The 18,291-nt window shown below is 49.7% G+C and overlaps 7 protein-coding genes across 7 annotated transcripts; 4 read left to right on the top strand and 3 right to left on the bottom strand.

The window, feature by feature from the left end:
- Positions 1-174: 174 nt before the first annotated feature.
- On the bottom strand, positions 175-3,717 carry NFIA_086400 (condensin subunit SMC2; the record flags this gene model as incomplete). Its single annotated transcript, XM_001260581.1, has 4 exons — positions 175-439; positions 497-1,170; positions 1,225-1,599; positions 1,651-3,717. The coding sequence occupies 4 exons, from the start codon at positions 3,715-3,717 to the stop codon at positions 175-177; spliced, it is 3,381 nt and encodes a 1,126-aa protein (XP_001260582.1).
- Positions 3,718-5,050: 1,333 nt separating this feature from the next.
- On the top strand, positions 5,051-6,100 carry gtmA (gliotoxin thiomethyltransferase; the record flags this gene model as incomplete). The annotated part of the gene is made up of 4 exons (XM_001260582.1): positions 5,051-5,432; positions 5,504-5,542; positions 5,596-5,652; positions 5,715-6,100. The coding sequence occupies 4 exons, from the start codon at positions 5,051-5,053 to the stop codon at positions 6,098-6,100; spliced, it is 864 nt and encodes a 287-aa protein (XP_001260583.1).
- Positions 6,101-6,448: 348 nt separating this feature from the next.
- On the bottom strand, positions 6,449-8,530 carry NFIA_086420 (NOT2/NOT3/NOT5 family protein; the record flags this gene model as incomplete). The annotated part of the gene is made up of 7 exons (XM_001260583.1): positions 6,449-6,544; positions 6,606-6,960; positions 7,025-7,290; positions 7,349-7,413; positions 7,468-7,985; positions 8,094-8,238; positions 8,308-8,530. 7 exons carry the CDS (start codon positions 8,528-8,530, stop codon positions 6,449-6,451), a joined length of 1,668 nt encoding a protein of 555 aa, XP_001260584.1.
- A 959-nt stretch (positions 8,531-9,489) lies between these two features.
- Positions 9,490-10,385, top strand: mrpl4 (mitochondrial 54S ribosomal protein uL29m; the record flags this gene model as incomplete). Its single annotated transcript, XM_001260584.1, has 3 exons — positions 9,490-9,856; positions 9,933-10,099; positions 10,266-10,385. 3 exons carry the CDS (start codon positions 9,490-9,492, stop codon positions 10,383-10,385), a joined length of 654 nt encoding a protein of 217 aa, XP_001260585.1.
- A 715-nt stretch (positions 10,386-11,100) lies between these two features.
- On the top strand, positions 11,101-12,892 carry NFIA_086440 (secretory pathway gdp dissociation inhibitor; the record flags this gene model as incomplete). Its single annotated transcript, XM_001260585.1, has 9 exons — positions 11,101-11,146; positions 11,197-11,221; positions 11,285-11,344; positions 11,404-11,431; positions 11,492-11,837; positions 11,890-12,227; positions 12,261-12,444; positions 12,497-12,754; positions 12,804-12,892. The coding sequence occupies 9 exons, from the start codon at positions 11,101-11,103 to the stop codon at positions 12,890-12,892; spliced, it is 1,374 nt and encodes a 457-aa protein (XP_001260586.1).
- Positions 12,893-13,314: 422 nt separating this feature from the next.
- Positions 13,315-13,886, bottom strand: NFIA_086450 (PaaI family thioesterase; the record flags this gene model as incomplete). The annotated part of the gene is made up of 2 exons (XM_001260586.1): positions 13,315-13,728; positions 13,788-13,886. The coding sequence occupies 2 exons, from the start codon at positions 13,884-13,886 to the stop codon at positions 13,315-13,317; spliced, it is 513 nt and encodes a 170-aa protein (XP_001260587.1).
- A 972-nt stretch (positions 13,887-14,858) lies between these two features.
- NFIA_086460 (origin recognition complex subunit 4) lies at positions 14,859-17,033 on the top strand (the record flags this gene model as incomplete). The annotated part of the gene is made up of 2 exons (XM_001260587.1): positions 14,859-16,358; positions 16,419-17,033. The coding sequence occupies 2 exons, from the start codon at positions 14,859-14,861 to the stop codon at positions 17,031-17,033; spliced, it is 2,115 nt and encodes a 704-aa protein (XP_001260588.1).
- Between the last annotated feature and the right edge of the window lie 1,258 nt (positions 17,034-18,291).

The raw sequence follows: 18,291 nt of genomic DNA on the forward strand, positions 1-18,291 counted from the left end.
CTCATCCAAGAACCATGTATATCACCCTAGAAACACCACTTCCGAAAATCCAGCATGGCCGATCACGGACAATATCCGACCCAGTAAGCCCAAGTACAACTCAAAAACCGTATCCCTGAGCAACAGTCAAGCATTTGAATATAGACAGGAGAAAACAAACAGTAGAAACCCTCATTACTTCATATCGGCCGGTGTCAGAGCCTGGACCACACTGGTTCCCTCGCTGAACCTCGTCCGGAAGATACGGTTGGCATTCTGGAACATGCCGTCCTTCAGAGAGACGACAATGAACTGAGAGCCCTTGAAACGGGTCTTGATCAACCGACCAATGTTCTGCGTGTGAGACAGATCTAGCGCGGCGTCAACTTCGTCCAGAATATACATTGGCGCAGGCTTGAATTGCAGGAGTGCCATGATCAGTGAAAGGGCAATGAGCGATCTACAAGCGTTTGACATGTCAGCTTCGGCATTTACACATCACAGATGTCAAGCTTACCGTTGACCACCAGACAGTTCCGTCAGACTCTGCTTCCACACCTTGCCTAGAGACACTTTGACCTCGAGACCATCGGTGATATCCTTGCCCTCAGGAGGGTCCAATTTAGCAAAACTGCCGGGCAGTAGCTCTGCAAAGATTTGACCAAAGTCACCGTTGACTTTGGTCCAGGTCTTGTGGAGAGCTTCCTTCTTGTATTCGTTCAGGTTGATGATGGTTTCCTCGATCTTGCGCTTATCTCTGATCACAGTCTTCATCATGTTCTTTAGAGCGGCCTCCTTCTTCTCCACGCTATCAATCATGTTCATGACCTTGGGGTTGATCTTCTTCTTCATGCCTTGGAATCGCTCGGTGACATTTCGCAAGGTAGCCTTGCATTCCGCGATGTTCTGACTCTTGAAATCGTAAGGGGTGTTTGGGCGGCCAAAGTTGTCCTTCTCATCTGCGATCCATTCATGCTCTTCCTCCATGTGCGCAACCGTTTGGGCAGCTGCCTGCTGGTCTTTCTGCAGCTTCTCAAGCTGATGACCAAGCTTCTGCATCTCAAGACCCTCTTCGGTGATCCGGGAGTTCTTCGATTTGATTGCCTCCTCGAGTTCACGCAATTCCTCGTCGAAACCGGTCAGTTTGGCTCTCTCGTCCTCAAGCTGCGCTTGGGCAATGTCATGAGCGTCCTAAGGAACGGCATTAGGTTAACGCAGACGATATATGGGGTATTCTCTTCAAACCTTGACTCGGGCCTGTTCGCGCTTCATGGACTGGATCTCTTCCATCTGAGCTTTCAGCGTATTCTCGGCCTCGGCATACTGTTCCTCTGCCGCCGACAAATCGCTGCCAACTTGTTCAGATTCGAGCCTTGAGTTTTGAAGCTCTTTTTGCAGGGCCTTGACTGAATTCGAGTTCTTGGCAAGCTTCTTCTTGAGAGAATCCAGCGTAGCTTGCAATTCCGCCAGCTTGCTATCCTTATTGTTATTGAACTCACTCATGTCTTTTTCGATCCGTTTGATGTCCTTCATTGCCTCAGCCTGACGAGCTTTTGCGTCAGAGATGTCCTTTTTCAGCTGCTCGATGTTTGATTTCATTTCTTCGACAGCATGAATAATCTGCCCAAAATCAGAAGAACTCTAAAGTCAGATCCCAGTTGGACAACCTACCGATGAGGACGAGTTATTGCTGATTTGTTCCTCTGTCAGCTTGATTTCGTGGCTCTTGAGGTCCAAATCCTGTTTGATAGCCCGGACAGTATCGAGCTTCTTCTTTTCCTTCCTCATGGTGTCTTCTAAGGCTGCGAGACGCCGTTCCTTGCTTCTCATTTCCCGTGTAATCTCATTCAGCTTCTGCAGGGTGACAAGAACACCACTTGAATTGGGCGAGCTACCACCAGACAGCGTTCCGGATGGGTCATAGACGTCTCCCTCGAGCGTGACACTCTTGATCCGGACAGCCGGGTCGAACGTCACTTTCTTGGCGGTATCCGCGTCCTGGCATATCAAGGTATTGCCAAAGACATAGTTCATCGCCGCTGTGACTTCCTCGTCGTAACCGATTAAAGACAGAGCGAGGTCCACTTTGCCCGGCGCGATATTTTGCGCCGCCCCGATCTTCTCCGCGGAAGCTCTGAAAGAGGAGATCTTGTTGAGAGGAATGATAGTCACACGCTTGCGCAGTTTGCCATTCTGAAGGAGCTGTGTACCAGTCTCTGCAGTGTCGACAACGACGTTGTAAAGACGGCCTCCGGCACAAATTTCCAGGGCAGTAGCGGCCTGAATCTTGTCTTTGTCCAAGGTGAAGAGCTGAGCAACCAAGCCCTTGACCTTGGATCGATCGAAATTCGGGTGGGGGTCTGCGTAAGTGAAGTCGACATTTGCCACTTTTCTCTTGAGCCCGTCGGCTCTCTCGCGCAAATCTCGAATGTCTCTTTGCAGTTCCGACTGCTCTTGGTAGATCTCCTCTTCTTTTCCAGGCTCAAAGCCGAGTCTTGTGAGCTCTGCTTCCAGCTTCTTCGCTTGAGCCCTTAAGCCTTCCAGTTCATCAAGGAGTCCCGAGTTTTGTTGCTTTGCCTTTTTGGCTCGAGGCTCCTCCTCTTTGATTCTCTTTTCAAGGTGAGCGATCTTAAGCTTGGCCTGCTCTTGTTCGGTTGCCGCTGCACTGGCGCGATTACGGGCATCTTGTAGCTGCCCTTGATACCCACTTTCTTGACCTTCCTTGGATGCAACGCCGGTCTGTAATGTCTGAAGCAGTTCCTCCTTTTGTTCGACTTCGGCTGTTTGGGCGTCGAGTTCAGATTTTGCGGCATCATATTCAGCCTGTAGTTTGTCGTAGACCTCCCTCTTTTCCTTGAGAACTTTCTCAAGGTCCTTGACGGTCTTTTTGACTGTTTCTCGCTTCTCTTGCTCTTCTGAGACGCTGGCGTTCTTAAGGTCCAATTGCGTGGTCAGTCGCACTAGTTCGTGCGAATGCGACTTGACCTCGTTCTCTAGAGCCTGGAATTTGCCTCCTTTTCGCAATTCCTTGTCACGAGCAGCTCTGACCCGTTTCATATCCTCTTCCAAGTGGGAGATCTCGTTCTTGAGCTTGGCGGCGTTCTCCTCAAGCGCTTGCATCTTGCTTCCTTTGTTCTCGCATTCCTCGCCCGTCACTCGCAACCGCTCTCCGCTTCGAAGGTAGTCATGAGCAACCACCAGCCGGGTTAACCGCTCCAGGTCGTTTTGTGTTTGCTGAAAATCGAGAAAAGCTCGCTTCTCAGCTCTAAGTTTCTCCAACTTAGGCTCAATCTCCTCCTTCAATAAACCTTCGATTTCCCGCAATTTTAATTCCTTCTTGGACATTGTTTTAACCGCCTTCTCCCGTCGATCTTCGAACATACGCGTACCAGCCGCTTCCTCAATCATCGACAAAATTTCCACGGGCTTCATATTCAAGACCTTCGTAATCCGACCCTGCATGATCAGGAAGTTTGGGTTGTTGATGTTCAGTTGGACACTCTGGAAGAGGTTCTGTACTGTCTGCTGCTGAGCACGATGGCCGTTGATCAGGTATTTACTGGTGCCTCCGAGGACGATCTGGCGAGTAACTGAAATGGTCGCATACTCTTCGAAGCCTATGGGCGATTTGGCGGTATCCCGGTTATCGAACACGATGGTCACACTAGCCTTGGTGACACCAGCCTGGCCTCTCTTGTAAATGAGATCCTGAAGGTTTTGCGCACGAACGGTCGACATATTTGTAATTCCCAAAACAAAACAGATAGCATCTAGGATATTCGATTTACCACTGCCGTTCAGCCCAGTGATGGAGTTGAATGATTCGTCCCTGCGCATCACAGTCAGCTCCCTTCCAGCGGTTGTGGCACAAAACCATGAATATCCAAAAATAGCCGTAGACAAAAGCCTGCAATCTATAAAACCATCACAAGAGAAGCGCATACCATCCTGAGATAACTGTACGCACAGCGTACGATTTGAAGCCCTATCAGCAACGAAGTCAGCCATAAACGACTCTGATTAATCGATGTTGACAGTAAAGACTCACATCAATAACAATCTCTGTGACCCTCATAGTTGCGACTTCGATCCAGCCCCAGGAAACTAGATCCTAAGCGCATGGGATGGTGATAGCGAAGGACAGTGTGCGACCAAGCAGTGGTTGATCTGAGCAAACGTTAAAAGACTCCCGACTGTTTTCGCGCCGGCGGTGTTTGGCCGACCGTAGCCATGTTTATGGTTTGCTAATATAGGGATAGCGTCAATCATTTTGATGATGTAAGCTTTGCAGGGGGTTGATTAGATCACATGATCAGGCTCGTACCGCCTCTCATTGTTGTTCCCAATGAGTGAGTGCTCACAAATGATTAGGTGTACAAGTCAAAATGATCGAAAAGATGTTACTGACTGTTTCTCACTCAGCGTCTTAGATGTGATAGCTCTACAGTTCTAATCTCGATCATCCACCCCATGGTCAGCTCTACGGGCACTCGGATAGACTTAGTTGCATCTGTATATCTTCCCGCACCATTTGAACTATGTGTTGTCGCACCCATAGTCAGCCCTTCAGCTTTTAATACTATCGCTGCTATTTACTTCCAGCCAGACAGCGACTGTTTGATCCAGAAAGTAGAGGAGTTTTCACAGTATCTTCTGGAGGAAGGAATGGCGGTATATTTCCATTTCTCCTGACTCTCGCCCAGCATGCCTTTTTACCAAAGGCTCTTCCCAACGTAGTAAGTGAGAACTTAACTACAGAACCAATGCAACCCCGAGTGAATGATAAATAGATTCCCCTACTGGTTGACATTAGGAGTCAGGTTACCAGTTATGCTAATATGCCCAAGGAAGCACTGTTTCCAGCTCCCGGGATTCTCGCGGAGAGATTTCGGACACTTTAACCCTAATATTTGTCATTGGCGCATCTGCTGATGAGCAGATTATATGATCATGAAGGGGTATAAAGACCCCAGAATGTCTGAAGGAGAATGTCTCTTCTTGTTAGACTTATTACTGTTATATCTAAAACTCTCTGTCGTATTTCTTATACTCGCTCTTCAACTTCACTAAAATGTCCAAGATAAACTACATCCAGAATATGTTCCAGACCAAGGACTTTGTTGACCGCTACAAGTACACCGAAAAGCTCACTGGACTATATGCTCAGACCTTGGTTGACTACTCTGGCGTGGCTAATACCAGCCAGAAGCCGCTGGTTGTCCTTGACAATGCCTGTGGGATTGGAGCTGTCTCCAGCGTACTCAACCGCACACTTGACGATGAAGCAAAGAAAACTTGGAAATTGACCTGCGGCGATCTGTCAGAAGGCATGTTGGAATACACCAAGCAGAGGCTTCAAGATGAAGGATGGGTCAATGCTGAAACGAAGATCGTGAATGCGTTAGACACTGGGCTTCCAGATGCGCATTATACGCACGTTTTTGTCTCTTTTGGTATGCTTTACCAACTAAACACTCAGATCCAGAGTTATGATGGCATGCTGACAGTCGCAATCTTCAACTAGGCTTCCAGAGCTTCCCAGACGCCAACGCCGCCTTGAAAGGTAATTGACCTCCCGTCAGACATAAAAGGAACCTGTCTAATGAATGATGCTAGAGTGTTTCAGGATCCTCGCATCCGGAGGTATACTCGCAACCTCAACATGGCAGAGATGTATGTAACATCGTGTACATTCACCCTCGAAAGCAAACACTGACTATAAGTGCAACATATAGTCAACTGGATACCAATTATGAAAGCCGCCATTGAGACCATGCCTGGAAATCTCCCATTTCCAACACAGAAAGAGTTCCTCGCTCTTCACAGCGCCGGCTGGGACTCAGAATCCTACATCCAGTCTGAATTGGAGAAGGTAGGATTCCGAGACGTCAAAGTCACCCCTGTGCCGAAAGAGACGTCCATCCCTATCGATGAATTCCTCGAAGTCTGCATGATGATAATCCCTTACCTGCTTCCCAAATTCTGGACTGAGGAACAGCGAGAGTCGCACGAGAAGGATGTTCCAATGGTGCTGCGGCAATATCTGCAAGACAACTATGGGGCGAATGGACAGGTTCCTTTGGAGGCGGTGGCTCTCATCACAACCGCCCTCAAGTCCTAGCACAAACTAAGCAGCTTCGGCTCGAGAGAAGGTCCAGGATGACTAGGGACACACGGGCCACGTGTATGTGGTAACCGGGCATGGCATTCTGTAATGGGGTGACTATAATAAGGAGCACGACCCGGGTTTTTATGACTGAAGGCGTCACTTCATAGTTTCAAAGTCTACACTGACAAATTACCATGAAAAGAGATCAATGTCAGATATCCCAAGTTCCCATAGAAGCCACAAAAGGCCGGAAAACACCTGACTGCTCGGGAGTAGAACACCGGCTACAACACCTGAACCGCATCAGAGAAATTTGGTAGCCAACCCAACGCCGTTGCTTATACAACATTCCACCAGAAATCATGAAGCTTGATGAGGAAATCCAAGAGGGCGCGCAAGACCCCTGTTGTGATCCAGTCTGTTGTCCAGGTCCTCGTAGCGAAGAATAAACTCACGCTGTTGATACCAAGTGGTCAGCATTCCAGGATGGATTCAAAACAGGGCCAAGAATACATACCCGAATCTTCTTCCAGGTAGTGGGATCCCAAATCAGATAAACGCCACGTTCGCTGACGCGAGGTTCAACATCCACAGGACCGGGATACGTCTCGTCGCGTGTAAGCCAGCATCTTTCAATCTTATGATATCTCCACTTGCGGCCCATCAACTCTTCTGCAGCTAGCTCTTGCATAATGTCACGAGGCATGCTGTAGAAGATATAAAACAATGTCTCATCGCTGAAGCTGGGTATACGGGTCTGTAGAGGCTGGATATTGGCAACACTGTAACATGCAGGCAAGGAGAAATTTTGTTCCATAGGAACGGCCGACATCGATGCAACGAAAGGTGACGCAAAAGAGGTGTGAAGGGGCCTTCGAACCACACATGTTAGTAAAGCAAAGGAAAAGCTTCTGTGCCATAACAGCAACAACGTACTCAGGCTGATTCAAATCCAAACCGAGAGTCATCAGATCTTGACCCACTGCAAGACTCGCGACGTCGGGACTGTCACTGTGGATCATCCGGAGCAAGCCTGCAAGTCCAAACCTGTCGAGCTCGCTCATCTGAGCAAGTGGTGGCTGTTCAGTGCTTTGCGCAGCTGCAGCGACGTCTTGTGCTTCGCCGGCCGCAGCCTGCGGTTGCTGCGCCTGCTGTTGCTCTGTGAAATTACGCTGATTCGCCATTGTAGTAACGTTCAAGTCCTGCATACTGAATTTAGCAAGGGAATGGGGATGGGCGCGAGTTGCAGAGACTCCTAACCTCCTTTTCCGATCCAGGAACTCCATTTGCTCCTTGGTTAACGGGTGAGCGTGAGGTTCCGATGGCTGAGAAAGCGATCAGCACCCTGTTCGCCGTCGGGGAAAAATTAATAAACATACCTGTCGACCCAGCATTTGTAGGCGACATCATTCTCGAAGTATCCTGTCCATTGATCGACCCTCCAATCATGGTGCGATTTTGAGCAGACTGGTTCTGGTTTGCGCCAGTGAAAGGCATTGTGCCGCCAAAATTACCGAGTCCAGCACTTTGCATCAGAGACTCTCTGCGATCTTGGCCGAGATCCGCAGCGACATTACGTCCCAGAGGGGGGAACTCGTCAATGTTGCCTGTCTGTGGCTGTCCAGAACCTCCTAGTTGACCACTGATACCCTGTCCACCATTTCGAAAGTCGTCTAAACGATTTGCGAATTGAGCACCAGAGGGAAATACGTCTTCGTGCGATGGCTGAGATTGTTGTTGCGGATGATGCGACTGTGTCTGAGGGGCGCGCGAGGGTGCTTGGGATGTCGGGTGCTGCTGCCTCTGCGGAGTCTGCTGCAAGGCACGCTGACCCCACACTAGCCCTGGGTTTGGAGTCTGAGATTGCTGAGGTGCTCCTGATAGCGAAGGGAAGTCTCTGCGAGAACAAAGGTTAGTGGTAGGAATCAAAGGAAAAAAAAGTTGTGCTGCAAATTCGACAACACTGAAGGCTACTCTAGAGGGCGGGAAAAAAAGTCACACATACGAGAGATCAAGAGGTGTAGCAGGCTGCGATCCCCCACTAAGGCTTTGCGCAAATGTCCCCATAGCTCCAACGTTGCGCTGCTGATTTCCTTGTAGTCCTGGTGTCCCGCTAACAGGTAAGTTGAAATTCCAGTTGGCGCCGCTCCCTGCCGACACTCCTGGTCAGCAATAATTCATGCCATGCAGATTCAGGATGTAGCAATATGGACTCGCACCGAGTTTTCCGTTAGGCAAGCGCGCCGAGGCCAGTGTCGCGTTTCGAGCCTGTGCTTGTTGCTGTGCGGGGAAACCAGACATGCCTCTCAGAGGCTGTGGCCCGGGTCCTGAAGAGAAGTAATGGTTGATCAGCGCAAACGTAACAAAACAGTGGATCGAAAGCGACGGCGCGATCTCTATCAGACAGGCCCAGAGGGCTAGCCAGATGGCTCGTCCGTCCATGGCGTTCAAAGTCTTGGATATGATCGAGGGTGGACGTAGTGTGGGAAGACGACAATTGGATTATGAAAATCACTGAGGAAATTCTCCTCTTCACCAAGCAACGTGGGTCTACATCTCTGACGCCGAGAAGCTGATACATGAAAGGGATTCATCGCACAAAGTAACCAGTCGGTGTTGCTATAGCGGAGCAAGACCACAAATAGCAGAAACTCTAGAGAGAAAGAATCCAATGCACACTCACCTGGCCTGTTCATAATAGTGTCTGACCGTCAAGGAGCAATCTGAGTAGTGAAAGGTGTGAAAGAGGAAATGGAGTAAGCGATCATGAAAGTGTAGAGAGAGCAGTTAAACAATAGTGTTGCTTCACCTCAGTCCTCAATCCTCATGCGGCGACTACTTCTCTGTTACTGGAAGGTGGAGTGGCTACAAACGCGCGCTTCTTCTGAAGGGAACGCACGGACCATTAGTATTAACCGCCTAATTTATCTTCAGCTTAGAGGGTTTTCTGCAGAATTTGATAACCAAAAAGGCGGTGTACGGACTTGTTAGTTTACTATATCTCTCTGAAAGCAAAGAGGGTGTGATATGTAACTATCTATGCTATGAGGAGACGGCCCAGATTCTCTCGTTTCTTGCTGGAAGCAATGGCGATGTAGGAGGATTGGTCGGTGCTGGCCATCAACTCCAATCAACAACACCTAAACCTTTAAGACGGCTACCTCAGGACTAAACTGATGTTACATATAATAGTATTCAAATTTCATTCCCTGTACGCTTAAGACACTAGATACTGTCGTACAGAGTGTTGCACATATTTCCTCGCTGTCAACGGGGATGGCGGCTAAATATTCACGTGACTCTTTCGTGGAGGTCCACTCCTGCATCTGAATTCAACGCCGCAAAAAGCTCATCTTACGGGTCTCCCCTCAAGGAGTGACTGGCAGCCAACTTCGTTCAATATGCATCTCCAGTCGGTCGCACGGCTTACTCGCCAGTGCCATGGTCTTCCGCTGGTCGAACTGCCCCCTCCCTACCTCGCACCGTCGCTCCATTTTTCCTTGATCCGGACCCCGGTCCAGTGCTCATCTTTTTCCTCGACCGCCGTCGTCGGTGGCCGTGGACGTGACTTGAACAAGACCCGCGGTGTCTCAGCTATTCACCGAACAGGCCCCAGATTCAAGTTGGGCGTGTCAAAGTACCCATTGCCGAAGCCTGTCTCCCCCGCGGCACTCGAGAAGCGTGAAGCGACCCCGGATCACGGACTCTGGGGATTCTTCCCCAGAGATAGGTCGGCACTGAGCACACCAGAATATGATGTTGCTCACGGTTCGTATTCAACCACCTGGTTCTCACCTTTATTCCTGGTCGACATAGGTTTTGCTAATTGTGGCTCATCAAATAGGCCGTTCCTGGTCCATCCAAGAACTTCGGGAAAAGTCGTGGGAAGACCTTCACTGTCTCTGGTGGGTCTGTGTCAAGGAGCGTAATCGCATAGCTACGTCCAACCTCGAGAGACAGCGATTGAAGGCGGGTTACGGAGAATGGGAAGCTAGTGAAAGAGATAGAACCGTGAGTTTCTCATTCCTTTCCGACTCCAGACCTTCATATTTTCTTCTTGCCTGCAAATTGGCTCCCGATCTATTGGGTGCTCAATGGCTTGGATCCATCGGTGCTGATGCGCTAAATATCATTCCTCGATGAACGTCCTACTAATTTTTTTTTCTCTTGACTATAGATCCGCGTTACACAAAATGGCATCAAGCACGTTCTGCGCGAGAGGTGGTATGCTTGGGAAGATGCGAAGCGGCTTTACAAGAACGGATATCGCCCACAAGACGAGGAGAATCAGGAGTAGGTAGTGATAATTGGCAGCTGCTCATGCAATGACTTCATGTTGTCTGGACATGGTTTGCACATCAGGGACATCCCACATGTACTATATCGGAGAGTTGTACTGTTTTCTATAAATCGGTCTTTGTTTATTCCTTGGGTTGCGAAAAGGTCTTTGTATATTTTGTCAGGCTATCAATAAGTAAACATCCAAGCAAATATTTATACGTGCCATCAAATCCACTTAAACGTATGTTTGCGTTAGCACAGTGCCAATTTCCGTAGCGCCAATAGTTTAGGTCCCCGGGCGTCTGTAGGTAGGTTATTTTAAGCTGTTATGGCTTGAGATTTGGGCGCCATTGAAAAGGGGGATATTCAGGACTCAGGAGGTCAGTATTCTATGTGATTTGATCAATTATCAATTAAATCTTTAATAGTCGTGGGCCTCATATTCCAAGCTCATTTTAATATGAAGACAGCGAGCGGCGTACTTATCCTCACCCCCTTGTGGGCCCAATCCCATCTGCTGGTCCTTGGTTGATGATCCGCGGGGGGCTTTCCAGCAGACTAGCTCCTGGACACCACGACTAAACTATCTGCTAACTACAAACTCACCGCAACATTCAGTGTCTCCGTATCCTTCCTCTCTCCAAATCTATCTTCTCCCAATCTCACACGACTTCCACTCCTCCTTGCTTATTTTATTGTTATTGTTTTGCACCCCTTCCGACCCATCCATCATGGAAGAGATCGCCCCCGAGTATGATGTTGTGGTGCTCGGCACTGGTATGTATTACCCCGCCGTTTGACAGCTGTAGTGCTAACCCCCCTCGCAGGGTTGACGGAATGTGTGCTTTCTGGGTACGGACTTTGATAAGATTCATCTCCTCGGCCTGAAGAATAGCCTATTGATATTGTGTGCAGTGTTCTCAGTGTCAAGGGTAACAAGGTGCTCCACATTGATCGCAACGATCACTACGGAGGGTAAGAACTGGGGTAGCTATCCGATCATCCACGTCCCATCATACTGACACAATTTTTAGAGAAGCTGCTTCCGTGAACATTGAAACCGTAAGTCCATCGTTCAGTTAGTTCATTTAAACATCTGTTGATGCCTTGTTTGTCCTGCAGCTGTTCAAGAAATACGGCAACGTCCGCCCCGGCGAAGAACCCTGGAAGAAGTATGGACGAGTCAACGATTGGAATATTGATCTGGTCCCAAAGCTGCTGATGGCAAACGGTGAACTCACGAATATCTTGGTTTCTACGGATGTGACGCGATACCTTGAATTCAAACAGATTGCTGGCAGCTATGTCCAGCAAGGAAAGGGACCCAAAGCTACTGTGGCCAAGGTGCCATCGGATGCTGGTGAAGCTCTACGTTCATCCCTCATGGGCATGTTCGAGAAGAGAAGAGCTAAGAAGTTCCTGGAGTGGGTTGGTGAATTCAAGGAGGACGACCCCTCTACTCACCAAGGTTTGTCTCTACAATGTAGCATTCATTTCAGCTGCTAATGTGCAGGGCTCAGGTCTGAATGTCGCTCAGTGCACAATGAAGGAGGTTTATGACAAGTTCGGACTCGAGGACAACACCCGCGACTTTGTCGGTCACTCCATGGCGCTTTATCCGTCTGATGAGTACATCACAACACCTGGCATGGCCGTCGAGACCATCCATCGTATTCGACTGTATGTCAACTCCATGGCCCGGTACGGAAAGTCCCCATACATCTACCCTCTCTATGGTCTGGGTGAGCTCCCCCAGGGATTTGCTCGTCTGTCTGCCATTTACGGTGGCACCTACATGCTCAACACCAGCGTCGACGAGGTTCTATACGACGAGAGCGGCAAGGTCTCTGGAATCAAGGCAACCATGAAGGATCGCGAGGACAATAGTGAGGCCATGAAGTTCACCACCAAGACAAAGAAGATCATCGCGGACCCATCTTACTTCCCTGGCAAGGTTCGGGTCACTGGCTACCTCCTGAAGGCCATCTGCATCCTGAAGCACCCCATTGAAAAGACCGACGGCAGCGACTCGCTGCAGCTGATCATTCCTCAGTCTCAAGTTGGAAGGAAGCACGGTGAGTGGACCTTGGAGTCTGTTAGATTCAAGACTTTACTGATCAGAATCAGACATTTACATTGCCATGGTGTCATCCGCCCACAATGTCTGCCCCAAGGGCTACTACATCGCCATTGTCTCTACTATTGCCGAGACTGATGCAAACCACCACCTGGAACTGGAACCCGGATTCGAGCGTCTCGGCCAGATTGAAGAGAAGTTCTTTGGCCCTCCCATTCCTCTCTACGAACCTTTGGACAGCGGCGAGAAGGACAACATCTTCATTTCCAAGAGCTATGATGCTACCTCCCACTTTGAGACAACAACAGGTATGTCACAGTTATTCCGCCGCGTCATAGTTGCTAATGGTCAAAACAGACGACGTGCGGGACCTTTACAAGCGGGCCACAGGCGAAGAGCTGGTTGTTGAGGGTCTTCGGGAGGACCAGAGACTTGCGGAGGACTAGACGTGAGGGTGCTGTAACCCAGCACGAAGTTTCGATAACCGAGTGTCGTGTTTGGTTGTTGCTGAATTGGACCGTAATATCTTTTGGATTCCTGTTCATCCTTGCCATCCACAATGAACCATGAGCATTCTGGAGCGCACACACTCACTTTGCTTCTGGCTGTTTTTGACAGGCTGTGGTAGTGCACACCTGGTATAGGTTGAAATTCAACACGGTCTTGCGGGCACATTCTTGTTCATAATTGCTGTCAGTAGGCTGGAAATTGAATTGGTTTTAATATTTCAGTCTCGCAGTAAGGGAATCGATTCTCGTCAGAGCCAAGTTTCATGCCCCCAGTCTATTTCTAGCACACGGGAATCTCGACGATAGAACAGAATACTAACAAGGTATCTATATAAGTCTGGACAAATGGAGAAAGAACATCACATCTTCACGCTTGACTCAGGATCCGTATTCGCCTTCTCATGCTCCCCCAGCACACAGAGATCGCCATTATCGGCTCTCAAGATCTCAGCTCGCAAAAGCGCCAACCGGCGCCCCGTATGGATAACTTGACATACCAGTCGTATCTCCGTGTTCACCGGCACGGGGCGCAGATAAGTGACCTTGAGATTTCGACTAACACCACCGAGGGAGAAGAAACCTGGTTTCGAGATGCCCAGGAGGATAGCGGTGGAGAGGACATCGATAATCGTGGCGGCGCACCCGCCGTGCAGATTACCCATGAAATTGCACAGTTTAGGGGCTACGGTGAGAAGGTATGAGACTTGTGCTGGAGGCCCACGGGTAGCGGATTCGAAGCGGAGATTGCAGGCGCGAGGATCAAAGTCCCAGTGCTGGACGCTTGGTTAGACTTCCATCTGGGGGTTATTGAGAAGTGAGGGCCGTACTATACCTCCTGATCATGTTGGCCCATCCGCGCGGAGTACTCGTAGACGAGCTCCTCGAATTGATCCAGGCTTCTGGATGGTCTTCTAATTGATGATGAGGACATGGTTCCAAGTCTGATGATGAAATGTTATACCAAGAAAGGAGACGATGCGAGGAGATTGTGCTAATTCCTTTTATTCACGCGAGAGTCTTCTCTGGTTACGAGGATAGCTTGGATGTCCAACAGACGAGGGGGATGGTGGATAACCGAGGTTGGCGGTTGTAGTCAGTCGGTCTTGAAGGGTTCTCACGCATTGAATGTCACTTGAAGAGGACCATTGGGATATATATCACAGACATCTGCTTACTCTTCTCAGCCACCTATGACACCTATGCACTTTCTTCGCTGTCCGTCATTCAATGGCAACCAAGTACGCCGTAGGACCCCGTGTACACTGTAGTGTCATGTACCATGCATGTGGTTTATACTCGGAGAACTTGATCGTTCAGGCGCTCGATGAGCGATTTTAAGCCATTTGAAAGGCTGGGTTGATCATGATAGCTCTAACAATGTCGGGATCTCCCCTAGATTAATGTTTTTGCTCAAGATGGTTTGGCATTGAATATTCCTGTGGCACAGAGAGATTCACCTGATCTCGCGTCACGCGTTTTACCTAAATCACGATATCATCCTTGTCATCGCGGCAAGAGGACTCAAGATCTATTGAGATCTACTCAATTGGCCATATCAAAATACAGTGCGTACTGTCCAGAATATTGACCTCGTATGTGGAGTGCTTGCCAGCGTTTTCATGTTGCTTACCTCTAATATTGATATGCCTACCTAGGTGATTCGGTCGCAATCCCGTCGGAAAGCTTTGTCCGCTTAAGCGGTCTATTCTTGGGTTTGATGTGTCGCATGGGCATCACCACCGGCCATTGATCTTCGACAAAGCTCAATGTCTGTATAACGCTTGAGGAGATTTTACTTCGACCAATGCCTGAAAGATAGTAGCCTACATCGCAGCAGTTTCGCTCTCCCTTCCCTCGGGTTTGACCTCCGTTCCCAACACTACCGAAGACCTGACATCACAAAATGACGAACCCACGAGCGGCGAAGAGGAGGAGGTTGTCCGACATACAGTCTGCAGACCAGGATGGTGATATTCAAATGCGAGATGACGGCCAGAATCTTCACTCGGTTGCATCGTCACCTACCGGCCAGGGCGCATCGCCCACTACCTCGAAAACATTTCGACAACAACCTGGGCCAGATGCGGGTGAGGACACAGCCATGAATGGGGCGGGAGATAAATCGGCGAACGTGGAGACTCCTTCGCGGAATGGCCTTCGATCGAGCGGACGTCAACGGAAGCCACCGCAGAGATACGAGGAAGAAGATCTCAACACCCTGTCGTCAGTGAAGAGGACCAGATCATCTATCGGACCATCTGAGCGAACGCCACGTAGCACAAGGAGAAGTAGATTGGTGCCGGAAACGGAAGAGGCTGAGGAGAACTCACCGCAGCCTCAGAGGGGAGGACTAGCCAGAACGAGGTCTAAGAGAGCCTCCGTCAGATACGCTCCCACAGAGCAGCAGGAAGAAGAAGACCAACCTGAGAGCCGAGAACAGTCGCTACAGTCTCCGACCGCGGAGGAGTACCAAGATGGACTAGACGACCTTGTTTCAATGCAACTACAGCAAGACACCACTCACCAGGATGCGATCGAGAATGACGACAGTACGGTCACATCCGATCCTCTGCCCGACTATGCAGAACGCTTCCAGAGGCTTGTTCAGGGAGGTCTTAACGAAGAACTACGGCTTCTGACAAAGGTGCTTCTCGAAAAGCTCAATGGAAAGCAGCTTATTCCGTTGAAAGGGCTAAAGAATGAATACACCAAGGTGCGTCAGCTCATTGAGCAGACCGTCACCGCTGGCGAAGGTAACTCAATGCTGCTCCTTGGGTCTCGTGGCTGCGGCAAAACCGCCATTGTGGAGACGATAATATCGTCGCTGAAGAAAGAACACATGAATGAATTTCATGTGGTTCGACTCAACGGCTTCCTACACACAGATGATCGACTTGCGCTGCGGGAGATGTGGCGCCAACTCGGTCGTGAGACCAACACCGAAGAAGAGGCAGGCAAAGTCAGTACCTACGCCGACACCATGGCAACTCTACTTGCTCTCCTGTCTCATCCGGAGGAATTGTTCGGTCCTTCTGGAAACCCGAAGGCCGTCACGGCGGCCAAGTCCATCATCATCATTCTTGATGAATTTGACTTGTTCGCGACTCATCCCCGACAGACCTTGCTCTACAATCTATTTGACATCGCACAAGCTCGCAAAGCTCCAATCGCTGTGCTGGGGCTTACCACGAAAGTCGATGTGACCGAGATGTTGGAAAAGCGTGTCAAGAGTCGGTTCAGTCATCGATATGTCTACGTTCCACTTCCCAGAAGCTTCGAAACTTTCTCGGAAATCTGTTTTGCGGCGTTGAACTTGGAGGACAAAGAGAAGCACTGCTTTTTTGACGATGTCGCACCCGGGAAGCGAAACACACTATTGGAGGGGTGGAGGACATATCTACAGGTATACTCTCTTTTCTGGGTTAGGTGCACTTGTCAGAAGACACTAACTCACATCTAATAGGCACTCTGGGCCGACGAATCGTTCAACCATCATCTGCAGAGGATATACCATCAGACAAAATCTGTCAAAGAATTCTTCGCAAGTGCCCTACTGGCGATAACTGAGTTGCACTACAGCACTTACGACTCCTCATTCGAAATCCCGACACCCAAGACCTTCAGCAACCAGGCTTTATCGTGCCCGGATCCTGCTCCTCTTCCCTTCTCTACGTCCACAACTATCTCTGCAAGCCCGTCATCTCTTCCGCTCTCGCTCCTGCTGGCCGCGTCCCGTCTGACAGCGCTGTACGACCCTGGCGTCGAAGCCGGTCAGCCTCAGAATCTAGCCCCACTTGCACTGTCCTTCCCCGCAGCATATGCGGAATATGTCCGACTCTTGACATCTGCTAAGACGTCTGCTTCGGTATCTGGCGCGACCGTCACTCCTGGTCGTGTCTGGGGTCGAGATGTGGCGCGCGAAGCGTGGGAAAAGCTAGTTAGCTGGGGGTTGATCAACCCTGTCGGCGGGGGAAGTGGGACTGCAGATGGACGGATGTTCCGTGTTGAGGTCAGCTTCGAGGAGGTGGTTGCCATGGCGGGATCGGGTGGCTCACTAGGGAAATGGTGGCGTGAGTGACATGGTCTGTTATCACTTGCCACATTTGTGAAACCACAAGCTTAACGATTGTCGTGTGGTGTATGGCGTGGATGACAAGCACCATATCACATGGCGCCATGTTGCGGGGACAGGTTGAAGCCAATCACAGGGTATTTGGGGGACATCTCGTCACCAAGATGGTTCAGATAATCTGCAACGATGAAACAAGTCCAACGTCCATGCAATACAGCTCGGGAAACCCCCAAGGGACAACCCGAGTATTTTTACCTCGGCGCTACTGGGATACGGATTAGTGCCAGTATACCTTCAGACAGTAATCTATCTAGTCTACTGTGTAGACGCTGCTTCTTTGAATCGACCGCTTTTACTCCACAGTCTAGCCCAATGTTTATATAATGATCAGCGCCACTCTCGGCCATAAACGTCCAGGATTGCATACTATGTTCTTTGAGTGATAGTCCCCAGATCGAAAGAGATTCCTTTTGGTTGCCCAAGGCACCTGACCAGACAGAAGGAGTGCCATTCTGCTTTGTCTCGGAACTTGATACCCCAAGTTAATTTTATGTAGACGAGGGCTAAAGCAAGACTATGTGACGAAGCGACGCGGACGTGGCATTAGACACCATACAGACGAGCTTGATGCTTAATCCTTAATCTACGCAGAGATCGTGGCCGAACTAGGAAGGCGCACCATACGCGGACTAGGTCTGTCACGATAAGCTTGTCTTCGCAAGGATCATGTATCCTATGGTCTAATCATCTATGTGATACTCCGTATTTTTTACCTGAAGAATGCTATCAATCTAAAACCGGGGAGAGCGTGACTCGCACTCAATGCCCAACGTAGGACTCCGTAATCGAATTGAAACAGCGGTACGGAGTATGTATGCGCGTGGCATAGAGCCAACAGATCGTCGGCAGCGGCGACAGGTTGAGAATCACACTACTCCGTACACAATCCAGGAAAGGCATAGTCCCATCTCCGCAAAGTCCGAAGGAAGACGACCTCAAATCCCGTTCTCTCGCGGCCATCAATCAAGGAAATCGTGTACGGACACTAGGGACGGTATAGATATATCCCCCTGGCATCCGCACCGCGTCACGAGCCATTCAGTCAGGCTACCTATGACGAAGCTGATGTGCATTATTCAGCACGAGTCAACTGAAATTGAATGTCACAGTCTCCTTGATGGCAGGCTAGCGGCCCAGCCCAGGTCCAGGACTGCCCCCCTTGAATATTGCAGTCGATCGCGAATCGGGCGAATCAGGATCCCGC

Source organism: Aspergillus fischeri, genomic scaffold (assembly GCF_000149645.3).
Source record: "Aspergillus fischeri NRRL 181 1099437636264 genomic scaffold, whole genome shotgun sequence".
Classification (NCBI taxonomy): Eukaryota; Fungi; Ascomycota; class Eurotiomycetes; order Eurotiales; family Aspergillaceae; genus Aspergillus; species Aspergillus fischeri.